The 21,415-nt window shown below is 40.5% G+C and overlaps 1 protein-coding gene across 1 annotated transcript in view; it reads right to left on the bottom strand.

Moving 5' to 3' along the window:
• Positions 1-21,415, bottom strand: part of LOC121503978 (transient receptor potential cation channel subfamily M member 4-like) — a 65,633-nt gene that overhangs the window by 26,367 nt on the left and 17,851 nt on the right. Inside the window, exons 4-9 of the mRNA XM_041778591.1 lie at positions 19,755-20,064; positions 19,601-19,659; positions 10,321-10,576; positions 5,752-5,932; positions 5,515-5,681; positions 3,202-3,401 (exon numbers count right to left, since the gene is read on the bottom strand). Coding sequence (XP_041634525.1) covers positions 3,202-3,401; positions 5,515-5,681; positions 5,752-5,932; positions 10,321-10,576; positions 19,601-19,659; positions 19,755-20,064 — 1,173 coding nt within the window. The remainder of the gene's footprint in view (positions 1-3,201; positions 3,402-5,514; positions 5,682-5,751; positions 5,933-10,320; positions 10,577-19,600; positions 19,660-19,754; positions 20,065-21,415) is intronic.

Raw genomic sequence — 21,415 nt, 5'->3', positions numbered from 1 at the left:
AAATAGATCTGATGACTAAAACTAGACTGAGACTAACAAAAATAGATCTGTGATGACTAAAACTAGACTAAGACTAACAAAAATAGATCTGTGATGACTAAAACTAGACTAAGACTAACAAAAATAGATCTGTGATGACTAAAACTAGACTGAGACTAACAAAAATAGATCTGTGATGACTAAAACTAGACTGAGACTAACAAAAATAGATCTGTGATGACTAAAACTAGACTAAGACTAACAAAAATAGATCTGTGATGACTAAAACTAGACTGAGACTAACAAAAATAGATCTGTGATGACTAAAACTAGACTAAGACTAACAAAAATAGATCTGTGATGACTAAAACTAGACTGAGACTAACAAAAATAGATCTGTGATGACTAAAACTAGACTGAGACTAACAAAAATAGATCTGTGATGACTAAAACTAGACTGTGACTAACAAAAATAGATCTGTGATGACTAAAACTAGACTGTGACTTACAAAAATAGATCTGTGATGACTAAAACTAGACTGAGACTAACAAAAATAGATCTGTGATGACTAAAACTAGACTGAGACTAACAAAAATAGATCTGTGATGACTAAAACTAGACTGTGACTTACAAAAATAGATCTGTGATGACTAAAACTAGACTGAGACTAACAAAAATAGATCTGTGATGACTAAAACTAGACTGAGACTAACAAAAATAGATCTGTGATGACTAAAACTAGACTGAGACTAACAAAAATAGATCTGTGATGACTAAAACTAGACTGAGACTAACAAAAATAGATCTGTGATGACTAAAACTAGACTAAGACTAACAAAAATAGATCTGTGATGACTAAAACTAGACTGAGACTTACAAAAATAGATCTGTGATGACTAAAACTAGACTGAGACTTACAAAAATAGATCTGTGATGACTAAAACTAGACTGAGACTAACAAAAATAGATCTGTGATGACTAAAACTAGACTGAGACTAACAAAAATAGATCTGTGATGACTAAAACTAGACTGAGACTAACAAAAATAGATCTGTGATGACTAAAACTAGACTGAGACTAACAAAAATAGATCTGTGATGACTAAAACTAGACTGAGACTAACAAAAATAGATCTGTGATGACTAAAACTAGACTAAGACTAATAAAAATAGATCTGTGATGACTAAAACTAGACTAAGACTAACAAAAATAGATCTGTGATGACTAAAACTAGACTGAGACTAACAAAAATAGATCTGTGATGACTAAAACTAGACTGAGACTAACAAAAATAGATCTGTGATGACTAAAACTAGACTGAGACTAATAAAAATAGATCTGTGATGACTAAAACTAGACTGAGACTAACAAAAATAGATCTGTGATGACTAAAACTAGACTAAAATGTAATGTAGTTTTTGTCAGACATTCTAAATCTTCGATATTTCTCCACGGTGGGTAAATCTGTCAAAAACAATACATCTGTATCTATTCTGCTGTAGAAAGCAGGGACCCAAGGTTTGACAGAGAACACACTACCATGATTTGGTTCCAGATTTAGGAGAGAGAATAAATGTTTGGACTAAAAGTAAAGACTAAAATGTGTGGACTTTATGGACTAAAACTAGACTAAAACTAAAAAGGATAGAAATGACTAAAATGTGAATAAAACTAAAATGCATTTTAATTTAAAGACTAAAACCAAGACTAAAAGTGATGAAAATAGCTGCCAAAATCAACACTGGTTCCTACACTGTGATTGGAGTCTTCCTGTGCTAAATTAACCTGACTGGACATGATTTAGAAACACATGTGCATTTCTTCTATTGCTGCATAATAGCACCTTTGTGTGATTGGACGTGGTTCACTTTGTGGCACTTCCTGATGTTTTTTCTTCCTGTCTGCATTTTAGCTTATGTTGTCCGTACTCTCATGTACATCCGTCACTTTGGGACAAAACGACTGCTGAATGACTTTGGAACATTGGAACACGTTATAGAAGGCTTCACAGCCGACAGTGATGTCAGAGCAGAAACCAAGCCATGAGGTCTCAGGAGCTGCAGACTCTGGCAGATGATAGACCTGCTCCAACCTCTCTGATCACAGTCAGCTCTCTATAAAGTTCTTCTCCATAAATCCAGTGGGAGTGGGCGGTAATGGTCATAAATCCCATGGGAGTGGGCGGTAATGGTCATAAATACAGTGGGAGTGGGCGGTAATGGTCATAAATACAGCAGGAGTGGGCGGTAATGGTCATAAATACTGTGGTAGCCGGCGGTAATGGTCATAAATACAGCGGGAGTGGGCGGTAATGGTCATAAATACAGTGGGAGTGGGCGGTAATGGTCATAAATCCAGCGGGAGTGGGCGGTAATGGTCATAAATCCAGTGGGAGTGGGCGGTAATGGTCATAAATACAGCGGGAGTGGGCGGTAATGGTCATAAATCCAGCGGGAGTGGGCGGTAATGGTCATAAATCCAGTGGGAGTGGGCGGTAATGGTCATAAATCCAGCGGGAGTGGGCGGTAATGGTCATAAATCCAGCGGGAGTGGGCGGTAATGGTCATAAATACAGTGGGAGTGGGCGGTAATGGTCATAAATCCAGCGGGAGTGGGCGGTAATGGTCATAAATACAGTGGGAGTGGGCGGTAATGGTCATAAATCCAGTGGGAGTGGGCGGTAATGGTCATAAATACAGTGGGAGTGGGCGGTAATGGTCATAAATACAGTGGTAGCCGGCGGTTATGGTCATAAATACAGTGGGAGTGGGCAGTGATGGTCATAAATACAGTGGGAGTGGGCGGTAATGGTCATAAAAACAGTGGGAGTGGGCGATAATGGTCATAAATACAGTGGGAGTGGGCGGTAATGGTCATAAATACAGCGGGAGTCGGCGGTAATGGTCATAAATACAGCGGGAGTGGGCGGTAATGGTCATAAATACAGCGGGAGTGGGCGGTAATGGTCATAAATCCAGTGGGAGTGGGTTGTAATGGTCATAAATCCAGTGGGAGTGGGCGGTAATGGTCATAAATACAGTGGGAGTGGGCGGTAATGGTCATAAATACAGTGGGAGTGGGCGGTAATGGTCATAAATCCAGCGGGAGTGGGCGGTAATGGTCATAAGTCGCGATCGAGTCACGTAACCTCTCCCTTCATTTTGTCGGTCCCTTTGAAATCACCAAGATCATTAACCCTTCTGCTGTCAGACTCAAATTACCAGAATCCATGAAAATCCACCCCACCTTCCATGTGTCTCTCCTCAAGCCTGTCATCACCAGTGATTTGAGCCCTCCAGCCGTCACCCCTCCACCCCCTCGGATCATCAATGATCATCCTGCATTCACCGTGTCCAAAATCCTGGACATCCAACCCGAGGATGTGGATTCCAGTTCCTGGTGGACTGGGAGGGGTACGGTCCTGAGGAGAGGTCGTGGATATCGCCGAAGCTCATCCTAGATGACAGCCTTCTGGAAGGCTTCTACTCGGTGCACCCTGACAAGTCTGGTAGGACGCCAGAAGGCGTCCGTTGAGAGAGGGGTACTGTGGTGTTTCTTGTCTACACTGTGTTTTATTTTAGTAATTTCCGGTTCCTGTTTGGTTGTGGTGTCGCCTAACTTCACTGTGCTTCCTCTGAGGCTCCCTTCCCCCAGCGGTGCTGAGGCTGACTGCTCCCACCTGTCTCTGATTGGCAATCAAGCGGACTTCAAGAAGCCTGCAGAGACCGGTAAAAAGGGAGGAAGTCCGGCAGATAAAAATATAGCCGGTCAAAATGTCCGGCAGAAAACATGCAAATGACCAGATAAGTAATTACTAAATACTTTCATATTATATTTTGTGTAACCTAGAAGATATGTTGCGAGAATGCGTTAATATAAACTAAAAGCTGCCTAATCTTACTACATCTACTGTCCTGCGGTGCTGGGGTTGTTTATCTCCTCAGACGGCAAGCACATGGCTAATTATGTATGCATGATGATGTAAAAGCTCTGCATGGGCTCAGTATTGCTGGGGACTATGCAGGGAAAGTGGGAAAGTTTGACCAGAGCTTTCTCGAAAAGCAGAATTTTAATGTAAATGAGGTTTTCCTGGTTAACCAAAGGCTTGATATCATCAGCGGTATGGAGGGATTTTATGTCATCGCTGCGAGCAATGGAGAGGCTGAAACAAAGGGAACTGTTTAGCAGAGCGGCTGAAACACCGACGCAGCAGCAGAGAGAGGAGGCCTACGCTGGGCAGAGTTGTAGTAGACTTCGATAAACTACCTATGACCAATCCTCAGATAAAGTTGGATTGTAGTCAACACAGAATCACATCGTGCAGAACGGCATGGACCACTTGGAGCTGATAACGAAGGCTCTGTCTCTCTTCAGAGAGGTTACAGTGATATCATCATGAGGACTGATATTAGCAGCTGATGGTAAGACTCATTTTTCATTTGAAATGTAGAGCTCTAATGCAGTGTCCAGTTAACAGAGCTCTTTTGTTGTGTTTGGATGCTTCGTTGTTGTTGGTGGAGGATGGTATTTGGCTGTTGTAAGCTACAAAGTTATGATAGCGGCCAATGAGCTAACAGGCTAACGGTGCTGATGTGAAGCTAACTGTTGTTGTTTATGAGTTTAACGTGGGCGTATATTGTGTAACTGACTACGTGTGTAAGGAAAAGCACAGCTTTTATTTTGATACTTTAAACCACTTACACAAATAAATAAATAAATAAGAGAGAGATTTATGCGTTTTGCTGCTGTTCATGCATCAAAAAAAATGTTAAAGCAAATGTCCGGTAGCTGTTCTAAATGGCCGGAATTCTTGAGGACTGCCCGTCATTTTGACCAGGGACAAAAAGTCTATCGGAAACGCTGTTCTGAACCCCGTCATCTTGTTCAGTGTGGATTGGCGACATTGCCTGCTCGAACTAAGAACGTTGTCTGTGCTAGCTGCAGCATGTTTGGCATTGAGGTGGCAGCGGAGGCTAGAACAGCTCCGGTGATAGGCAAATTCTTTCTTGCACAATTTGCACACAACTGTGCTTTTATCCAGCTGTCCATCCGGAAGTTTTTTAAAACAAAATTTTTTGCCCACCAAACCCAGCAACGACTTCTCATCGGTTTCCATGGTGTTTGTCGTGTTGTGTCCTGTGCATCAGTATTACGGGTATACCAGGAACTCGTGCAATGAGAAATATTCCGCGCTGTTTGGAGTGCAAAAATAAATTGAGATTAAATGTGTTTTTTTTTTATCGTGTTATTTTTTCTGTAATTAATTAATCTTAATTAATGCGACAAAGTCCCAGCCCTAAAAATAAGGTTATAGAGAAATAAACCAAATGTCCTTCAACAGGAAATATCTGCTGCCAATGACTCGAAGAAGAACTGCTCAAAGCGATACAAGGTTTCACCTCCTGACTTGCTTAAGAATTAAAATAAATGTTATCAGAGTAATCTGATTTTTTAAACTTTCATGTCTGTTATTTCTCAGTGTACTGATGTGTTTCTGTTTTGAGTTAAAAACACAAACTGCACATCCAGCTTACCTGAGGGTTTACGAGCCGCTCTCTGTTATGAACCATTCCCCACGGAGCCACGCCCACCACCATCACCTTCTGAGGCAGAGCTGGGGCCACCACCTTGTAGTCCCTCACCGCCTCTCCCATACAGCGGGCCACGCTCCTCCTCAGTCCATCTGTCAGGATCCACGCACCTGGGAACAGAAGAACCAATCATTAACTTAGTTAATGATCACATGACCAACGTACAGGGAGTGTGTTTACCTGTGCTCTGAGCGGCTCTGACCAGACTGTTCCTCAGGAAGTCCCTCACCCACGGTTTGATCTCCTCCCTCCCCTCCCCCTCGACCACAGACACCACCAGGTTAGGGGAGGGGAAGTTCCAATGATCTGTGATCAGTTTGTAGACTTCTTTAGGGTCCGTATCACATGACAGACGCAGAAACTACAGAGGAGAGAGAGACAGAGAGCCTGTTAACGTTTGGCATTAATGTGCTCATTCAGACACCAAGCGTCTGTCCTTTAATACGTCTATACTCTACAGTAACAGTAGTCTCAGTGATGCTTCCTCAGCACTAAGAGCTGCTAGTAAAGAAAGATTAAAATATAATTACAAAGCATCTGAGGCCCTAAGAGAGCGAGACATGTTAGAAAGATGGAGAGTGAGGGGATAACAGTTACAGCTCTGAGATGGCCTCATCCTAAAATCACTGACATTAACTACTAAAATAACCGGCCTGGTAAATACTTGGAGATCATTCAGAGGAAGGACTCACAGAGAGCAAAGACTGAGTCTGGACTGTCAGATTCTTCTTGAACCATAGCTGGGCTGAACAGACCAACACTGTTAATGCAGACGTTTCAGCACAAAGTCAGGCTGTATGGGGATCCTTCTAAAGGTGTTCTACTCCACAGGTACAGCCAATCACTGACTAAAGACTCTGCACACAGATCTGTCAGCATGTGAAGAGTGTAAGGCATAGGGGTGTGAATGTTCAAACACCTTGTTGGATCAGCCAATCATAGCTTACACAACAATGCATAATCATAATAACAAGGTCAGTGCTGGCTCCTCATTAAGATAGCGCTTGCTGTCCTCTCTCTGCTCAGAGCTGCTCCTAAATCACTCTAAAAGCTCCTTCAGACTGCGACTGTGAGACTCCATGTTAACCAGTCACCACGTCTCACGTGTCTGATACGTGCAGCTCAGGCACAGAGAATTTACAGAAGCCAGGTCCCGCCTATTTGTCCTGGGTGTGGTTATGGACCATAGCAGACAGGAAATGATGAAGAGAGAGCCATATTTACTTCACTGTAGGAAATATGTAACGTTCATATGGGAGAATATATTTATCTGTTGTTGATGAAGTCGTCTGTTTAATAAAGTTGTTCTCTAAACTTCTACGATTGTAGAAGCTTTCTGTTTGTGCGTTGGTAGAGGACATTAGAGTCGTTTTGAATATGGGCCCTAACATCAGAACTCTCTGCCCCTCTGACTCTAACAGCAGCCCATCCATCATCTCTGAGGCTCTCTGATGGTGGACTGGTACCTCTACATGCTGAATGGGCCACCAGCTTAAAGGCTAGTGGAGCCTTTTTAACAGCTTTTCCCCCTCATGGTGTCATAAACATGCCTTTAAAGCAGTGCTTCACAACCATTGTTCCTAGGACCCAAGAGAGAAGAAAAAGTGACACAGTGCCACCAGAAATCACCACAGAATTTAAGTGTTTTACTGATAAAACCCTAAAAAGGCCCATGCATGCTTTTATTATCGAAACACCTTTGTATAATTTACAAAATACCTGCTATATTATGGTTTTAGTCAAGAGTTGCAGATCTAATTCGGCAGCCTCAGAGCAGACAAAGCCTCACACCAATCTAGAGGCATTGTCCACACGGAGACGAAAACAAATGTCCTTCGGTTTGAAAAAGTTTTCCACTGAAAACGACTGAAAATGCTGTAGTATATATGCAAAGACATCTGGTGTCTGCTGTTCTCTGTGGTGGATCTGAGAACATCTGGTGTCTGCTGTTCTCGGTGGTGGATCTAAGAACATCTGGTGTCTGCTGTTCTCTGTGGTGGATCTAAGAACATCTGGTGTCTGCTGTTCTCGGTGGTGGATCTAAGAACATCTGGTGTCTGCTGTTCTCTGTGGTGGATCTAAGAACATCTGGTGTCTGCTGTTCTCGGTGGTGGATCTGAGAACATCTGGTGTCTGCTGTTCTCGGTGGTGGATCTGAGAACATCTGGTGTCTGCTGTTCTCGGTGGTAGATCTAAGAACATCTGGTGTCTGCTGTTCTCTGTAGTAGATCTAAGAACATCTGGTGTCTGCTGTTCTCTGTAGTAGATCTTAGAACATCTGGTGTCTGCTGTTCTCTGTGTTGGTAAAGGAGCATCAGATTTCCATCCATAATAAGCTCAGTAGCTCCTGCAGCATGAACACACCCCTGTAATCCTCCACCGATGTTTTGGTTCGACATGTGTATGCAGGGTAGGTGGGCTACGCTATGCATGATGTAAGTCAGCCGGTCAGCCGTCCACATGGAGACAAAACGGTAAGCATTTACAGATTCATTCACTCTGGGACCCGGTTTCAAAAAGTAGTGTTTATGACCTCAAAACACTGTTTTCGTGTGGATGAAACACCGATATGACAAAAAACTTTAAGGTATACTCCTGAATTCTTCTCCGTGTGGACAGGGCCTTAGATCTTTTGCGCCACCCCCGGGGGGTCCTGGACCCCAGGTTGGGGACCAATGCAGAGTTGTCTGGGAGCTGAAAGACCGTCTCTTGATAGTCAGTGGAAACAAAATCTAGATCTTTAACACGAGCCATAGTTCCCATCACCCTGAGTGAGGTTGGACAGACTTAATAAAGCCACACTTTGAGTTCAGCAGATCAGGTCAGCTGATCAAGTCAGCTGATCAGGTCAGCTGATCAGGTCAGCTGGAAGGGCGGTCTTTAACGTGTGCCAGTACATGTCATGTCTACACAGCCAGTCCAGTCCTGATGAAGACCTTCCAGACCACCTCAGTATCCATCTGAACCCTCAGACTGTTCCCTCTGAGGTGGATCCACACAGATCATTAAAGATTAACACTTAGGGCCAGATCTACTAAGATCCCAATTTGCACTGATTTGCGTGCGCAATCTAGAATTTTGGGTTTGGGTTGGACCGCAGTTTGCGGGTGATTTACTAAGAGTGAATGCGTAAATGACAAGAGGTGCAAACGTGTTGGAGACACGCCTATTTAAATGAGGGTTTTGCGTGTTTCATGGTTTGTTGCATTAAAGCCGAACACGCAAAATGAAATTGGACCTTACAGAATCAGAGGAGCTGTTGGATGAAGCTAATAAACACTTAAATGAGCCACAGCAAAGAAACGCTCGGGGAGAAGAAAAAGAGTTTGTCCTGTTGGATTATGCTTCCTGGGTTTGGGTGAGATCGTCATGTTTTTGTATTTTTTACCTGCTGTACCACTAATTAGCGGTCGATCACATATTCTTTGTTTTTTTGGGGTTTTGCTGTGTGGATTTATTGTGTTTTTTTCCGGAGGAGACTGGTGGATTATAGCATTTTGCATTTGCGTGCGTCAAAGACATTTTAAAAAGACTTAAAAGACACTTAAAAGTGCTCGGATAAGGACCAGGTTGCTGTTTTCGTTAGATTTGGACTTTAGTTCATTATGAAATTATAAAGACTGAGATAAAATCTCTAATTTTGTTACGCCGTACTTTTCATTTGAGTTTAAGCACGACGTGCGCTTCTGTTCTGTGGAGGTGTTAATTCAATGGGAAGCGCCTTAAACTGATTATGTTCTCTTAAGAGACTAATTGATTATACTTGTTCAGAATTGTTGTTTATTGTATTTTAATATATTCTTTACTTTAAAAGGTTTTCTACTTTCCCTAAAATTCTCCCTTGCGTGTGTTTAACACCAGCTTGAGGAAAGTTAAATGTTACAACTCCACACAGAACATCAGAAAAACAGGACTGGGAGATCCCAGCTGTGATAGCTACCGTACGCTGGAATGACCCAGATGCAAAAAAATGTGAACTTGGAGGAGTTTTGTTATTGCAGGTACTGCGTGACTCCTCCTCGTGGCTCCAAATCTGCTCTGAGGTCCTCCAACAGCTCCAACATTGCAAGGCTGGACAGGAGATATGTTTTAACGACTGTTTCCTCATTCGTTCCAAAAATGTTCACACAAGGGTGAAAAATGCGTTCTCTGTGTCTTCTTTCATCGTTTCATGTCTCCTTCTGGACACAATAACCGCAGCCATGTGTGTGCAATTACACATACAAACAGTTTGCACCTCCCTGTGAGACGTGTTAAATATAGACGCAGTTTCTATCAGCTAAATTACGTTCAGGTTTGATGAATCGCCTTGCGCTAAAATAATATATTTACATTTTCTCCTCCCAGCACACGCACAATTGCGTGTAAACGCCCCATACTGCATATTCATTGTGGCGAACGTACTAACTGGATGCAGTCGCACTATTTTGCACCTTTGAAAGATGCAACCCTTAGCATGTAGTTAATCAGTTTGTACCTTTTTGTTGCGTGTGCAACGAGTTCACACACTTTTTTATACAGGCAAACCTTTAGTAGATCTGGCCCTTAGTATTGGAATAAATCTCTGATAATGCATGGTCTAAACAGGGTGGTGGGCTGCATACAGAGGTGGTCTGGGATGCCCACTTTGGTTATCAGTTTAGTAAGGTGACTGTTTCATTGATGGCCTCATTTCAGCTACACCAGGAACCAGATTCATGAACAGGTCTTAACCAGAGGGACTGGGGATCTGAAGTGTGTGTCCCTTACATTACTGGGTCTGCCTCTGGAGCCGACGAACTCGATCTCTCCGAAGGCGTCTGTCGGTTGCTCAGAGATGGGATCCTGCATATCATGACTGAAAGCATCACTGAGTTGTTCGACGGTGAGACGTTCCGTTCCAGGTGACTCCGGACCTGGTGACTCTGGATGTATCAACCCTGGACCAGGTGACTCTGGACCCGGGGACTCTGGACATGGTGATTCCTGACATTGCAACTCTGGATGCTGAAATGGCGCCCTGGTACTGGACAACACACACAGAAGAAAGACCTGATAAGACGTACCTGGGCTCACAGCTGTCAGACATCTTTAATGGAAAGCAGCAGACTCAGAGTCAGTAAATCTCTAAAAACATCAAGACTGGGGTGGAAAACTGATTCTCAACATCCTCAGCTGCACATACAGATCCAGAGACTTCAGCATTCATTCCTGCAGGATTTCAGGCTGACTGCATGCATGAAGGCATAAAGCCTCCAAAGTTGTAATAAGAATGCTTTAAAAATAATAGACAGACATAAACCCTAAATCCAAAGGTCCATGTGTAGTGGGGACTGTAGCACCCTATAATGTAATCATTTCCTGATAATGTAATAAAATTTGCCCTTCACTCAATCCAATAATGTAAAACCCAATAATGTTATAACTTCACCAATAATGTAATAAAATATCCTGACTGATACTGTAATAACATTTTTACTGATAATGTAATACTTGACAGATAATGTAATAAATATGATCATTTTCAGTCCATTTTCAGGTTGACATCTTACTCTAGGTCACGTGACACAGTGGTCAGCTGACATACTGTCATACTACAGAGTTTATTATGAGGTTTACCTGTATAAATAAAAGTTAAATAAAAATGTCAGCATCAAAACGACAGAACTTGATGACAACTGACATGGTCATTTTCCAAACTCCTTTTTGGGGTTTATACCGGGTTTCTGAAGTCGTATTTGTTTCTATGAAAGTATACTATTTTTTAGTGGTAAAGTCATTGTCCGAAGGTCTTATGTCCATTTAAATCCTGTTTTATCGACGTGACATCATTTCTGCAAAGCTATCTGCTACCTGGCATATGTTTCTTTTGAAACTGTTGGACTAACTGGTTATGTTATTTATTTTTATTGGTGAGATGTCCAACCTCTACAATTTATATTTGGTTTACAGGAAGTTAAATAAACCACTGTGAACTAGTCTGAAGCTTCCACAGACATTCATACTACTAGTCTATGTATTTTAGCGCACTTCATACCCTCTTAATGTTCATGAGCAGTTCTGTTTCAGGTTGTAAGCTATTCATCATAATGTTGTTTACCAGTATCGTAATAACCAGTTGTTCCAGCGTTGACCACGTAGAAGCTGAACTAGAGAGCTGACTATGCTTATGTATACCCTCGTCAAATAAAGTGTTACTGTTTTGTAATGAACATATTTTTTACATTATCTGTCAAGTATTACAAAATCAGGTTTGAAAAAAAAGGTTAGGGTCAGGATATTTTATTACATTATTGGTGAAGTTATTACATTATTGGGCTTTATTACATTTTCGATTGAGTTAAGTGCAAATTTTTATTACATCATCAGGCGTTATTACATTATCAGGAAATGATTACATTATAGGGTGCTACAGGGATCTACCAGCATGTTGGAGAGGAATGAGGTCCATGTCCTCTCTGGATCAGGAGGTCAGAGTCAGCAATAAGAGCCCTTCTAAAACTGAAGGAATGAATGATGCAGACCTTCTTAACGGTGCATTAACATGATTTTTCTGAAAACTCTCTCCTCTGAAGGTCAGACGGCGTCAGAGATGTGGATGAGAGTCTGGATATCAGTGACACGCCACAGTTACTCATCCCTGTCAGTGAGAATGAAGTTACAGAGGAGCTGCTGGATACGGTTCCTCTAGAAAACAACGGATTCAGAGATAAAAGACGCTGTGCTGGGATCATTTGCGAGGTTTAAAGTTGAACATGAAAAAATCACGGCATTCACAACTGATGGTGCACCTGCGATGCTGGGCAGAAGAAATGGGGCCATAGTGTTGCTGAAAGAGGCGCTGAAAAAGGAAGGCGCTGCTGACTTTTTCTCATACCACTGCATTGTGCATCAACAGGCCTTATTTGCGAAGTTTAAGTGTTTAAATGATGTGATGGGAGATGTAATCGAAGTGATTAATTACATTAAGGCCTTGTGAGAAACCACTGCAACTTCAAGCTGCTATGTGAGGAGTTCAACACACACTACGGGGATCTTGGTGTTGCACACTGAGGTCAGGCAATGATCTAAAGGACGTATGCTTGAACATTTCATGGACCTGCTTGAACCACTGAAAGCTTTTATTGTTAGTCAAGGGGAAACCTCCCGTTTTCCTTTTTGGATGATAAGGACTGGGTGCTTTCTGCAGCGTTCTTGTGTGACATTACACAACATTTAAACCACCTTAATGTCAAGATGTAGAGAAAAACACAAGACTGTGTATGAGCTCTGCACAGCTGATTTCCTGAAAAACTAGATTTATTTGAACAGAAAGTGTCCGTCATTTGAATTACCGCTTTTTCCATGTGTGCAGAAAATGATGCTGCAGCTGCACGAGGATGCTGCCCCGTCATGTCAGCCACAGTTCTGTGAAGTGCTCACTGAGCTCCAGCAAAACTACAGGTCAAGATTCTGTGAATGTAAGGGTCAGAGCAACATGTTCTTGCTTGTGAAAAACCCATTTCTGCTTGAGGTCGATGAAATCAAGTGACCAGCTCGGACTTGTGCAGCTCCAAACAGAGTTTGTGGAGTTAAAAGGCTCGGATGAACTCCAGCAACAGTTTCAGATTAAAGATGTTCAGGACTTTTGGAAATTAGCGGGACATCTACCAAACATTTCCAAACTTGCAAGACGCATCATCTCAATGTTTCCATCCTCATTCCAACGTGAAGCTGACGCCGACTGATTATCAGCACAATGCTGTTTGATATCCTGTTTTGGACTCTGATTATCAGCATAATGCTGTTTGATATCCTGTTTTGGACTCTGATTATCAGCACAATGCTGTTTGATATCCTGTTTTGGACTCTGATTATCAGCACAATGCTGTTTGATATCCTGTTTTGGACTCTGATTATCAGCATAATGCTGTTTGATATCCTGTTTTGGACTCTGATTATCAGCATAATGCTGTTTAATATCCTGTTTTGGACTCTGATTATCAGCACAATGCTGTTTGATATCCTGTTTTGGACTCTGATTATCAGCATAATGCTGTTTGATATCCTGTTTTGGACTCTGATTATCAGCATAATGCTGTTTGATATCCTGTTTTGGACTCTGATTATCAGCATAATGCTGTTTGATATCCTGTTTTGGACTCTGATTATCAGCATAATGCTGTTTGATATCCTGTTTTGGACTCTGATTATCAGCATAATGCTGTTTGATATCCTGTTTTGGACTCTGATTATCAGCATAATGCTGTTTGATATCCTGTTTTGGACTCTGATTATCAGCATAATGCTGTTTGATATCCTGTTTTGGACTCTGATTATCAGCATAATGCTGTTTAATATCCTGTTTTGGACTCTGATTATCAGCATAATGCTGTTTAATATCCTGTTTTGGACTCTGATTATCAGCATAATGCTGTTTGATATCCTGTTTTGGACTCTGAATTTCAGCATAATGCTGTTTAATATCCTGTTTTGGACTCTGATTATCAGCATAATGCTGTTTGATATCCTGTTTTGGACTCTGATTATCAGCATAATGCTGTTTGATATCCTGTTTTGGACTCTGATTATCAGCATAATGCTGTTTAATATCCTGTTTTGGACTCTGATTATCAGCATAATGCTGTTTGATATCCTGTTTTGGACTCTGAATTTCAGCATAATGCTGTTTAATATCCTGTTTTGGACTCTGATTATCAGCATAATGCTGTTTAATATCCTGTTTTGGACTCTGATTATCAGCATAATGCTGTTTGATATCCTGTTTTGGACTCTGAATTTCAGCATAATGCTGTTTAATATCCTGTTTTGGACTCTGATTATCAGCATAATGCTGTTTGATATCCTGTTTTGGACTCTGATTATCAGCATAATGCTGTTTAATATCCTGTTTTGGACTCTGATTATCAGCATAATGCTGTTTGATATCCTGTTTTGGACTCTGATTATCAGCATAATGCTGTTTGATATCCTGTTTTGGACTCTGATTATCAGCACAATGCTGTTTGATATCCTGTTTTGGACTCTGATTATCAGCACAATGCTGTTTGATATCCTGTTTTGGACTCTGATTATCAGCATAATGCTGTTTGATATCCTGTTTTGGACTCTGATTATCAGCACAATGCTGTTTGATATCCTGTTTTGGACTCTGATTATCAGCACAATGCTGTTTGATATCCTGTTTTGGACTCTGATTATCAGCATAATGCTGTTTGATATCCTGTTTTGGACTCTGATTATCAGCATAATGCTGTTTAATATCCTGTTTTGGACTCTGATTATCAGCACAATGCTGTTTGATATCCTGTTTTGGACTCTGATTATCAGCATAATGCTGTTTGATATCCTGTTTTGGACTCTGATTATCAGCATAATGCTGTTTGATATCCTGTTTTGGACTCTGATTATCAGCATAATGCTGTTTGATATCCTGTTTTGGACTCTGATTATCAGCATAATGCTGTTTGATATCCTGTTTTGGACTCTGATTATCAGCATAATGCTGTTTGATATCCTGTTTTGGACTCTGATTATCAGCATAATGCTGTTTGATATCCTGTTTTGGACTCTGATTATCAGCATAATGCTGTTTGATATCCTGTTTTGGACTCTGATTATCAGCATAATGCTGTTTAATATCCTGTTTTGGACTCTGATTATCAGCATAATGCTGTTTAATATCCTGTTTTGGACTCTGATTATCAGCATAATGCTGTTTGATATCCTGTTTTGGACTCTGAATTTCAGCATAATGCTGTTTAATATCCTGTTTTGGACTCTGATTATCAGCATAATGCTGTTTGATATCCTGTTTTGGACTCTGATTATCAGCATAATGCTGTTTGATATCCTGTTTTGGACTCTGATTATCAGCATAATGCTGTTTAATATCCTGTTTTGGACTCTGATTATCAGCATAATGCTGTTTGATATCCTGTTTTGGACTCTGAATTTCAGCATAATGCTGTTTAATATCCTGTTTTGGACTCTGATTATCAGCATAATGCTGTTTAATATCCTGTTTTGGACTCTGATTATCAGCATAATGCTGTTTGATATCCTGTTTTGGACTCTGAATTTCAGCATAATGCTGTTTAATATCCTGTTTTGGACTCTGATTATCAGCATAATGCTGTTTAATATCCTGTTTTGGACTCTGATTATCAGCATAATGCTGTTTGATATCCTGTTTTGGACTCTGATTATCAGCATAATGCTGTTTGATATCCTGTTTTGGACTCTGATTATCAGCATAATGCTGTTTGATATCCTGTTTTGGACTCTGATTATCAGCATAATGCTGTTTAATATCCTGTTTTGGACTCTGATTATCAGCATAATGCTGTTTAATATCCTGTTTTGGACTCTGATTATCAGCATAATGCTGTTTGATATCCTGTTTTGGACTCTGAATTTCAGCATAATGCTGTTTGATATCCTGTTTTGGACTCTGATTATCAGCATAATGCTGTTTGATATCCTGTTTTGGACTCTGATTATCAGCATAATGCTGTTTGATATCCTGTTTTGGACTCTGATTATCAGCATAATGCTGTTTGATATCCTGTTTTGGACTCTGATTATCAGCATAATGCTGTTTAATATCCTGTTTTGGACTCTGATTATCAGCATAATGCTGTTTAATATCCTGTTTTGGACTCTGATTATCAGCATAATGCTGTTTAATATCCTGTTTTGGACTCTGATTATCAGCATAATGCTGTTTGATATCCTGTTTTGGACTCTGATTATCAGCATAATGCTGTTTGATATCCTGTTTTGGACTCTGATTATCAGCATAATGCTGTTTGATATCCTGTTTTGGACTCTGATTATCAGCACAAAGCTGTTTGATATCCTGTTTTGGACTCTAATTATCAGCATAATGCTGTTTGATATCCTGTTTTGGACTCTGATTATCAGCATAATGCTGTTTGATATCCTGTTTTGGACTCTGATTATCAGCATAATGCTGTTTGATATCCTGTTTTGGACTCTGATTATCAGCATAATGCTGTTTGATATCCTGTTTTGGACTCTGATTATCAGCATAATGCTGTTTGATATCCTGTTTTGGACTCTAATTATCAGCACAATGCTGTTTGATATCCTGTTTTGGACTCTGATTATCAGCATAATGCTGTTTGATATCCTGTTTTGGACTCTGATTATCAGCATAATGCTGTTTAATATCCTGTTTTGGACTCTGATTATCAGCATAATGCTGTTTGATATCCTGTTTTGGACTCTGATTATCAGCATAATGCTGTTTGATATCCTGTTTTGGACTCTGATTATCAGCATAATGCTGTTTAATATCCTGTTTTGGACTCTGATTATCAGCATAATGCTGTTTAATATCCTGTTTTGGACTCTGATTATCAGCATAATGCTGTTTGATATCCTGTTTTGGACTCTGATTATCAGCATAATGCTGTTTGATATCCTGTTTTGGACTCTGATTATCAGCATAATGCTGTTTAATATCCTGTTTTGGACTCTGATTATCAGCATAATGCTGTTTAATATCCTGTTTTGGACTCTGATTATCAGCATAATGCTGTTTGATATCCTGTTTTGGACTCTGATTATCAGCATAATGCTGTTTGATATCCTGTTTTGGACTCTGATTATCAGCATAATGCTGTTTGATATCCTGTTTTGGACTCTGATTATCAGCATAATGCTGTTTAATATCCTGTTTTGGACTCTGATTATCAGCATAATGCTGTTTAATATCCTGTTTTGGACTCTGATTATCAGCATAATGCTGTTTGATATCCTGTTTTGGACTCTGATTATCAGCATAATGCTGTTTGATATCCTGTTTTGGACTCTGATTATCAGCATAATGCTGTTTAATATCCTGTTTTGGACTCTGATTATCAGCATAATGCTGTTTGATATCCTGTTTTGGACTCTGATTATCAGCATAATGCTGTTTAATATCCTGTTTTGGACTCTGATTATCAGCATAATGCTGTTTAATATCCTGTTTTGGACTCTGATTATCAGCATAATGCTGTTTAATATCCTGTTTTGGACTCTGATTATCAGCATAATGCTGTTTGATATCCTGTTTTGGACTCTGATTATCAGCATAATGCTGTTTGATATCCTGTTTTGGACTCTGATTATCAGCATAATGCTGTTTGATATCCTGTTTTGGACTCTGATTATCAGCATAATGCTGTTTGATATCCTGTTTTGGACTCTGATTATCAGCATAATGCTGTTTGATATCCTGTTTTGGACTCTGATTATCAGCATAATGCTGTTTGATATCCTGTTTTGGACTCTGATTATCAGCATAATGCTGTTTGATATCCTGTTTTGGACTCTGATTATCAGCATAACGCTGTTTTGGATTGTAAATATCAGCAAAATGTTTTCTGTTAACAGAAATTGCTGTGCATATGCTGTGTTCTACCAACTTTGATGAGCTTTTATTATCAGTACTTAAAAAACTTTGTTGCTGCACTGGGAAATTAAAAATGTGACTGTTGTTAAAGAACCATACACCAAGCGTTTTCTTCAGAATAGCTTAGTTTAGTTTTATTTTTTACCTAAAACATAAACATAACAGCTTTACAATTATCAGTTCACATTTTTATGGTCAGAAAGAGACATTTTTAAATTGCAGCTCTTCTGAAAAAAATGTGTGGTCAGTGTGGCTCCTGAGTTGGTCAAGGTTGAGTACCACTGATCTAGTTAATCACAATTAATCAAGGTCCAGCATTAGTGCACTTCTTGTTCTAAATCAGGATGAATCGTCTGCTTTACTGTCTCAGTGGAAGTCAAAGTCATCTGAACCCTTTTAACCCTTTACCTACTGAGCCAGTGCCGGTGACGTGTTTTATATGTTCAGAGTATTATTACCGTAACTCTGTCAAAGTTTGTCCGATTTGAAAAATTCCAATGGTGTTGGAAAGCTGAGAATTGTGGGCATGCGCACATATATGGTTCATTACGGTACTCGCAACCATATAACGTAGGCATTCATAACGATACATTAGAAGTTTGGAGAGACAACTACACAGATTCTCAGCACCATAACTCCTCGAAAGTTTGCTCAATTTAAAAAATTCCCACGCTGACAGAAAGCTGAGAATCTATGCTTTCCGGCAATATATGACATGTGGTATATATATTACTGTAATGTCAAACAGCACCACGAAAGGTCAGCTTTGCAGAAGACGAGTGAGAAAGGAGAGTGAAGGAAGAGAGTAAAAGGAGAGCGAGCGAGAGTGGTGTTTAGTTTTCTAAAAATAGCGTTAGATAGTGGCATTTGTGCGTGTCTGTGTTTTATTACACACATTTACAATGTCGGGGAGACCATCAAGAACGGTAAAACAGCCGCTAAGGTTCATAGAGGAGGACAGCGATCTGAAGGATGCATCTTCTGAACTGAGGTTTAGTATAGTTCTCTTTTGCACACCCAGAGTCCTAGACTCCAAAAATGACTGCTGATTGTTCTAAGCATGTATAGGTTCACATTTCAAATGTAAAATCAAAACTTCATGAGCAATAACAACATTTCTACTCATAAAAGCCATGAAAAACAAACCTGTTTTTGTGTTTTTCTTCCTTTAAACTGCTGACAATTCCATATAATGAGCAATAATCATTAACCAGATGTTGAAAAGTCAAGTTCAAGTCCTCTGGGAAAAAGGAGCAAAGCTCTCAGACTTAGGGCATTTCCTGACTATTTTACAGCCAGAATAACTAAATATGTCCTAATCACCATTTTTAGACTCAGCAGGTAAAGGGTTAAGGTAACGATATATCTGGCATTTATATACAACAGTTATCACCATTCAACTAAAAACACTGACAGAGAAGTTTTGGTCCATATTACCCAGACTGAGGTTATTATTATTTAACTAAAGAAGGGCAGATTTATCTAAAAAGGAGCATTTATTATTCAAGATATTTCTATATTCCTCAGGCTGAAATATTAAATGTAAATATTTCATCATTTAAAACAGTTTGCTTCACTTTTTCATCATAAATACATATTTCTGCACCACAGAGAAGCAGAGATTACCTGGGAGGATGCTCACTGGGGCAACGTTGCTTCTTCTTGAAGGTTGTTGTGATCCAGGTCTGTTAGGAGGAAAGACACAAAGAGGAGCAAATAAGACACACATGTAGAAACATGTGGAGACATGTTGGGGGGGTCTGAAGTGTGTGTCCCTTACATTACTGGGTCTGCCTCTGGAGCCGACGAACTCGATCTCTCTGAAGGCGTCTGTCAGTTGCTCAGAGATGGGATCCTGCATATCAATGAAACCTCTATTGAATCGATGGAAAGTGGCAGCTGCATTTGTCCTCAAGCCAATCAGATCCATCTGACGGGACAGAGTGCGAGATTTTGGCTCGGTAAAAAATGACCCCAGACCAGGTGACTCCAGACCCAGTGACTGTGGATGTAGCAACCCCAGACCCAGTGACTCTGACCATGGTGATTCCTGACATCGCACCTCTGGATACTGAAATGGCGCCCTGGTACTGGACAACACACACAGAAGAAAGACCTGATTAGCCGTACCTGGGCTCACAGCTGTCAGACATCTTTAATGGAAAGCAGCAGACTCAGAGTCAGTAAATCTCTAAAAACATCAAGACTGTGGTGGAAAACTGATTCTCAACATCCTCAGCTGCACATACACCGCGTTCCACATTATTATGCAAACAACATTTTTCTCTGATTTTCTAAATATCAATGCAAATGAAAGAATATTTTTCAAGTCATCAGCAGTTAGAGTATAATTCAAATGTTTTTGAACAAACTTCATAATGATAACTATTATTTTTTTTAAAATAAAAACCTCAAAATGCACTTTTCCACATGTTCCACATTATTAAGCAGGCCACAGGTTTCAGCAACATGGGAAAGAAAAAGGATCTCTGCTGCTGAAAAGTGTCAAATAGTGTAATGCATTGGACAAGAAATGAAAACATTAGATATTTCAGGAAAAATTAATCGTGATCAATGTAGAGCATAGACGGGTTCCTGCAGATAAAGGCATAATGAGGAAGGTTTCTGACAGACAAATTCATCAAATTAACAGAGCAGATGTTAAAATGTCATTACAAAGCAGCAAACAGGTATTTGAAGCTGCTGGTGCCTCTGGAGTCCCACCAACCTCAAGGTGTAGGATCCTCCAGAGGCTTGCAGTCGTGTATAAACCTACTATTCAGCCCCCCTAACCAATGCTCACAAGCAGAAACGGTTGCAGTGGGCCCAGAAATACATGAAGACTCATTTTCAAACAGTCTTGTTGACTGATGAGTGCCGTGCAACCCTGGATGGTCCAGATGGAGGAGTAGTGGATGGTTGGTGGATGGCCACCATGTCCCAACAAGACTGTGACGTCAACAAGGAGGGGGCGGAGTCATGTTTGGGCCAGAATCATGAGGAGAGAGCTGATAGGCCCCTTTAGGGTCCCTGAAGGTGTGAAAATGACCTCGGCAAAGTATCTAGAGTTTCTGACTGACCACTTTCTTCCATGGTACAAAAAGAAGAACCATGCCTTCTGTAGCAAAATGATCTTCATGCATGACAATGCTCCATCTCATGCTGCAAAGAATCCCTCTGTGTCATTGGCTGCTATGGGCATAAAGGAGAGAAACTCATGGTGTGGCCCCCATCCTCCCCTGACCTTTAACCCTACTGAGAACCTTTGGAGCATCCTCAAGCTAAAGATCTATGAGGGTGGGAGGCAGTTCACATCAGAACAGCAGCTCTGGGAGGATATTCTGACATCCTGCAAAGAAATTCAAGCAGAAACTCTCCAAAAACTCACAAGTTCAATGGATGAAGAATAGTGAAGGTGATATCAGAGAAGGGCTCCTATGT

This window comes from Cheilinus undulatus, linkage group 21, assembly GCF_018320785.1.
Source record: "Cheilinus undulatus linkage group 21, ASM1832078v1, whole genome shotgun sequence".
Lineage (NCBI taxonomy): Eukaryota > Metazoa > Chordata > Actinopteri > Labriformes > Labridae > Cheilinus > Cheilinus undulatus.
Note: the sequence above shows the minus strand (reverse complement) of the source record. Positions and strands in the feature narration are given on the sequence as shown.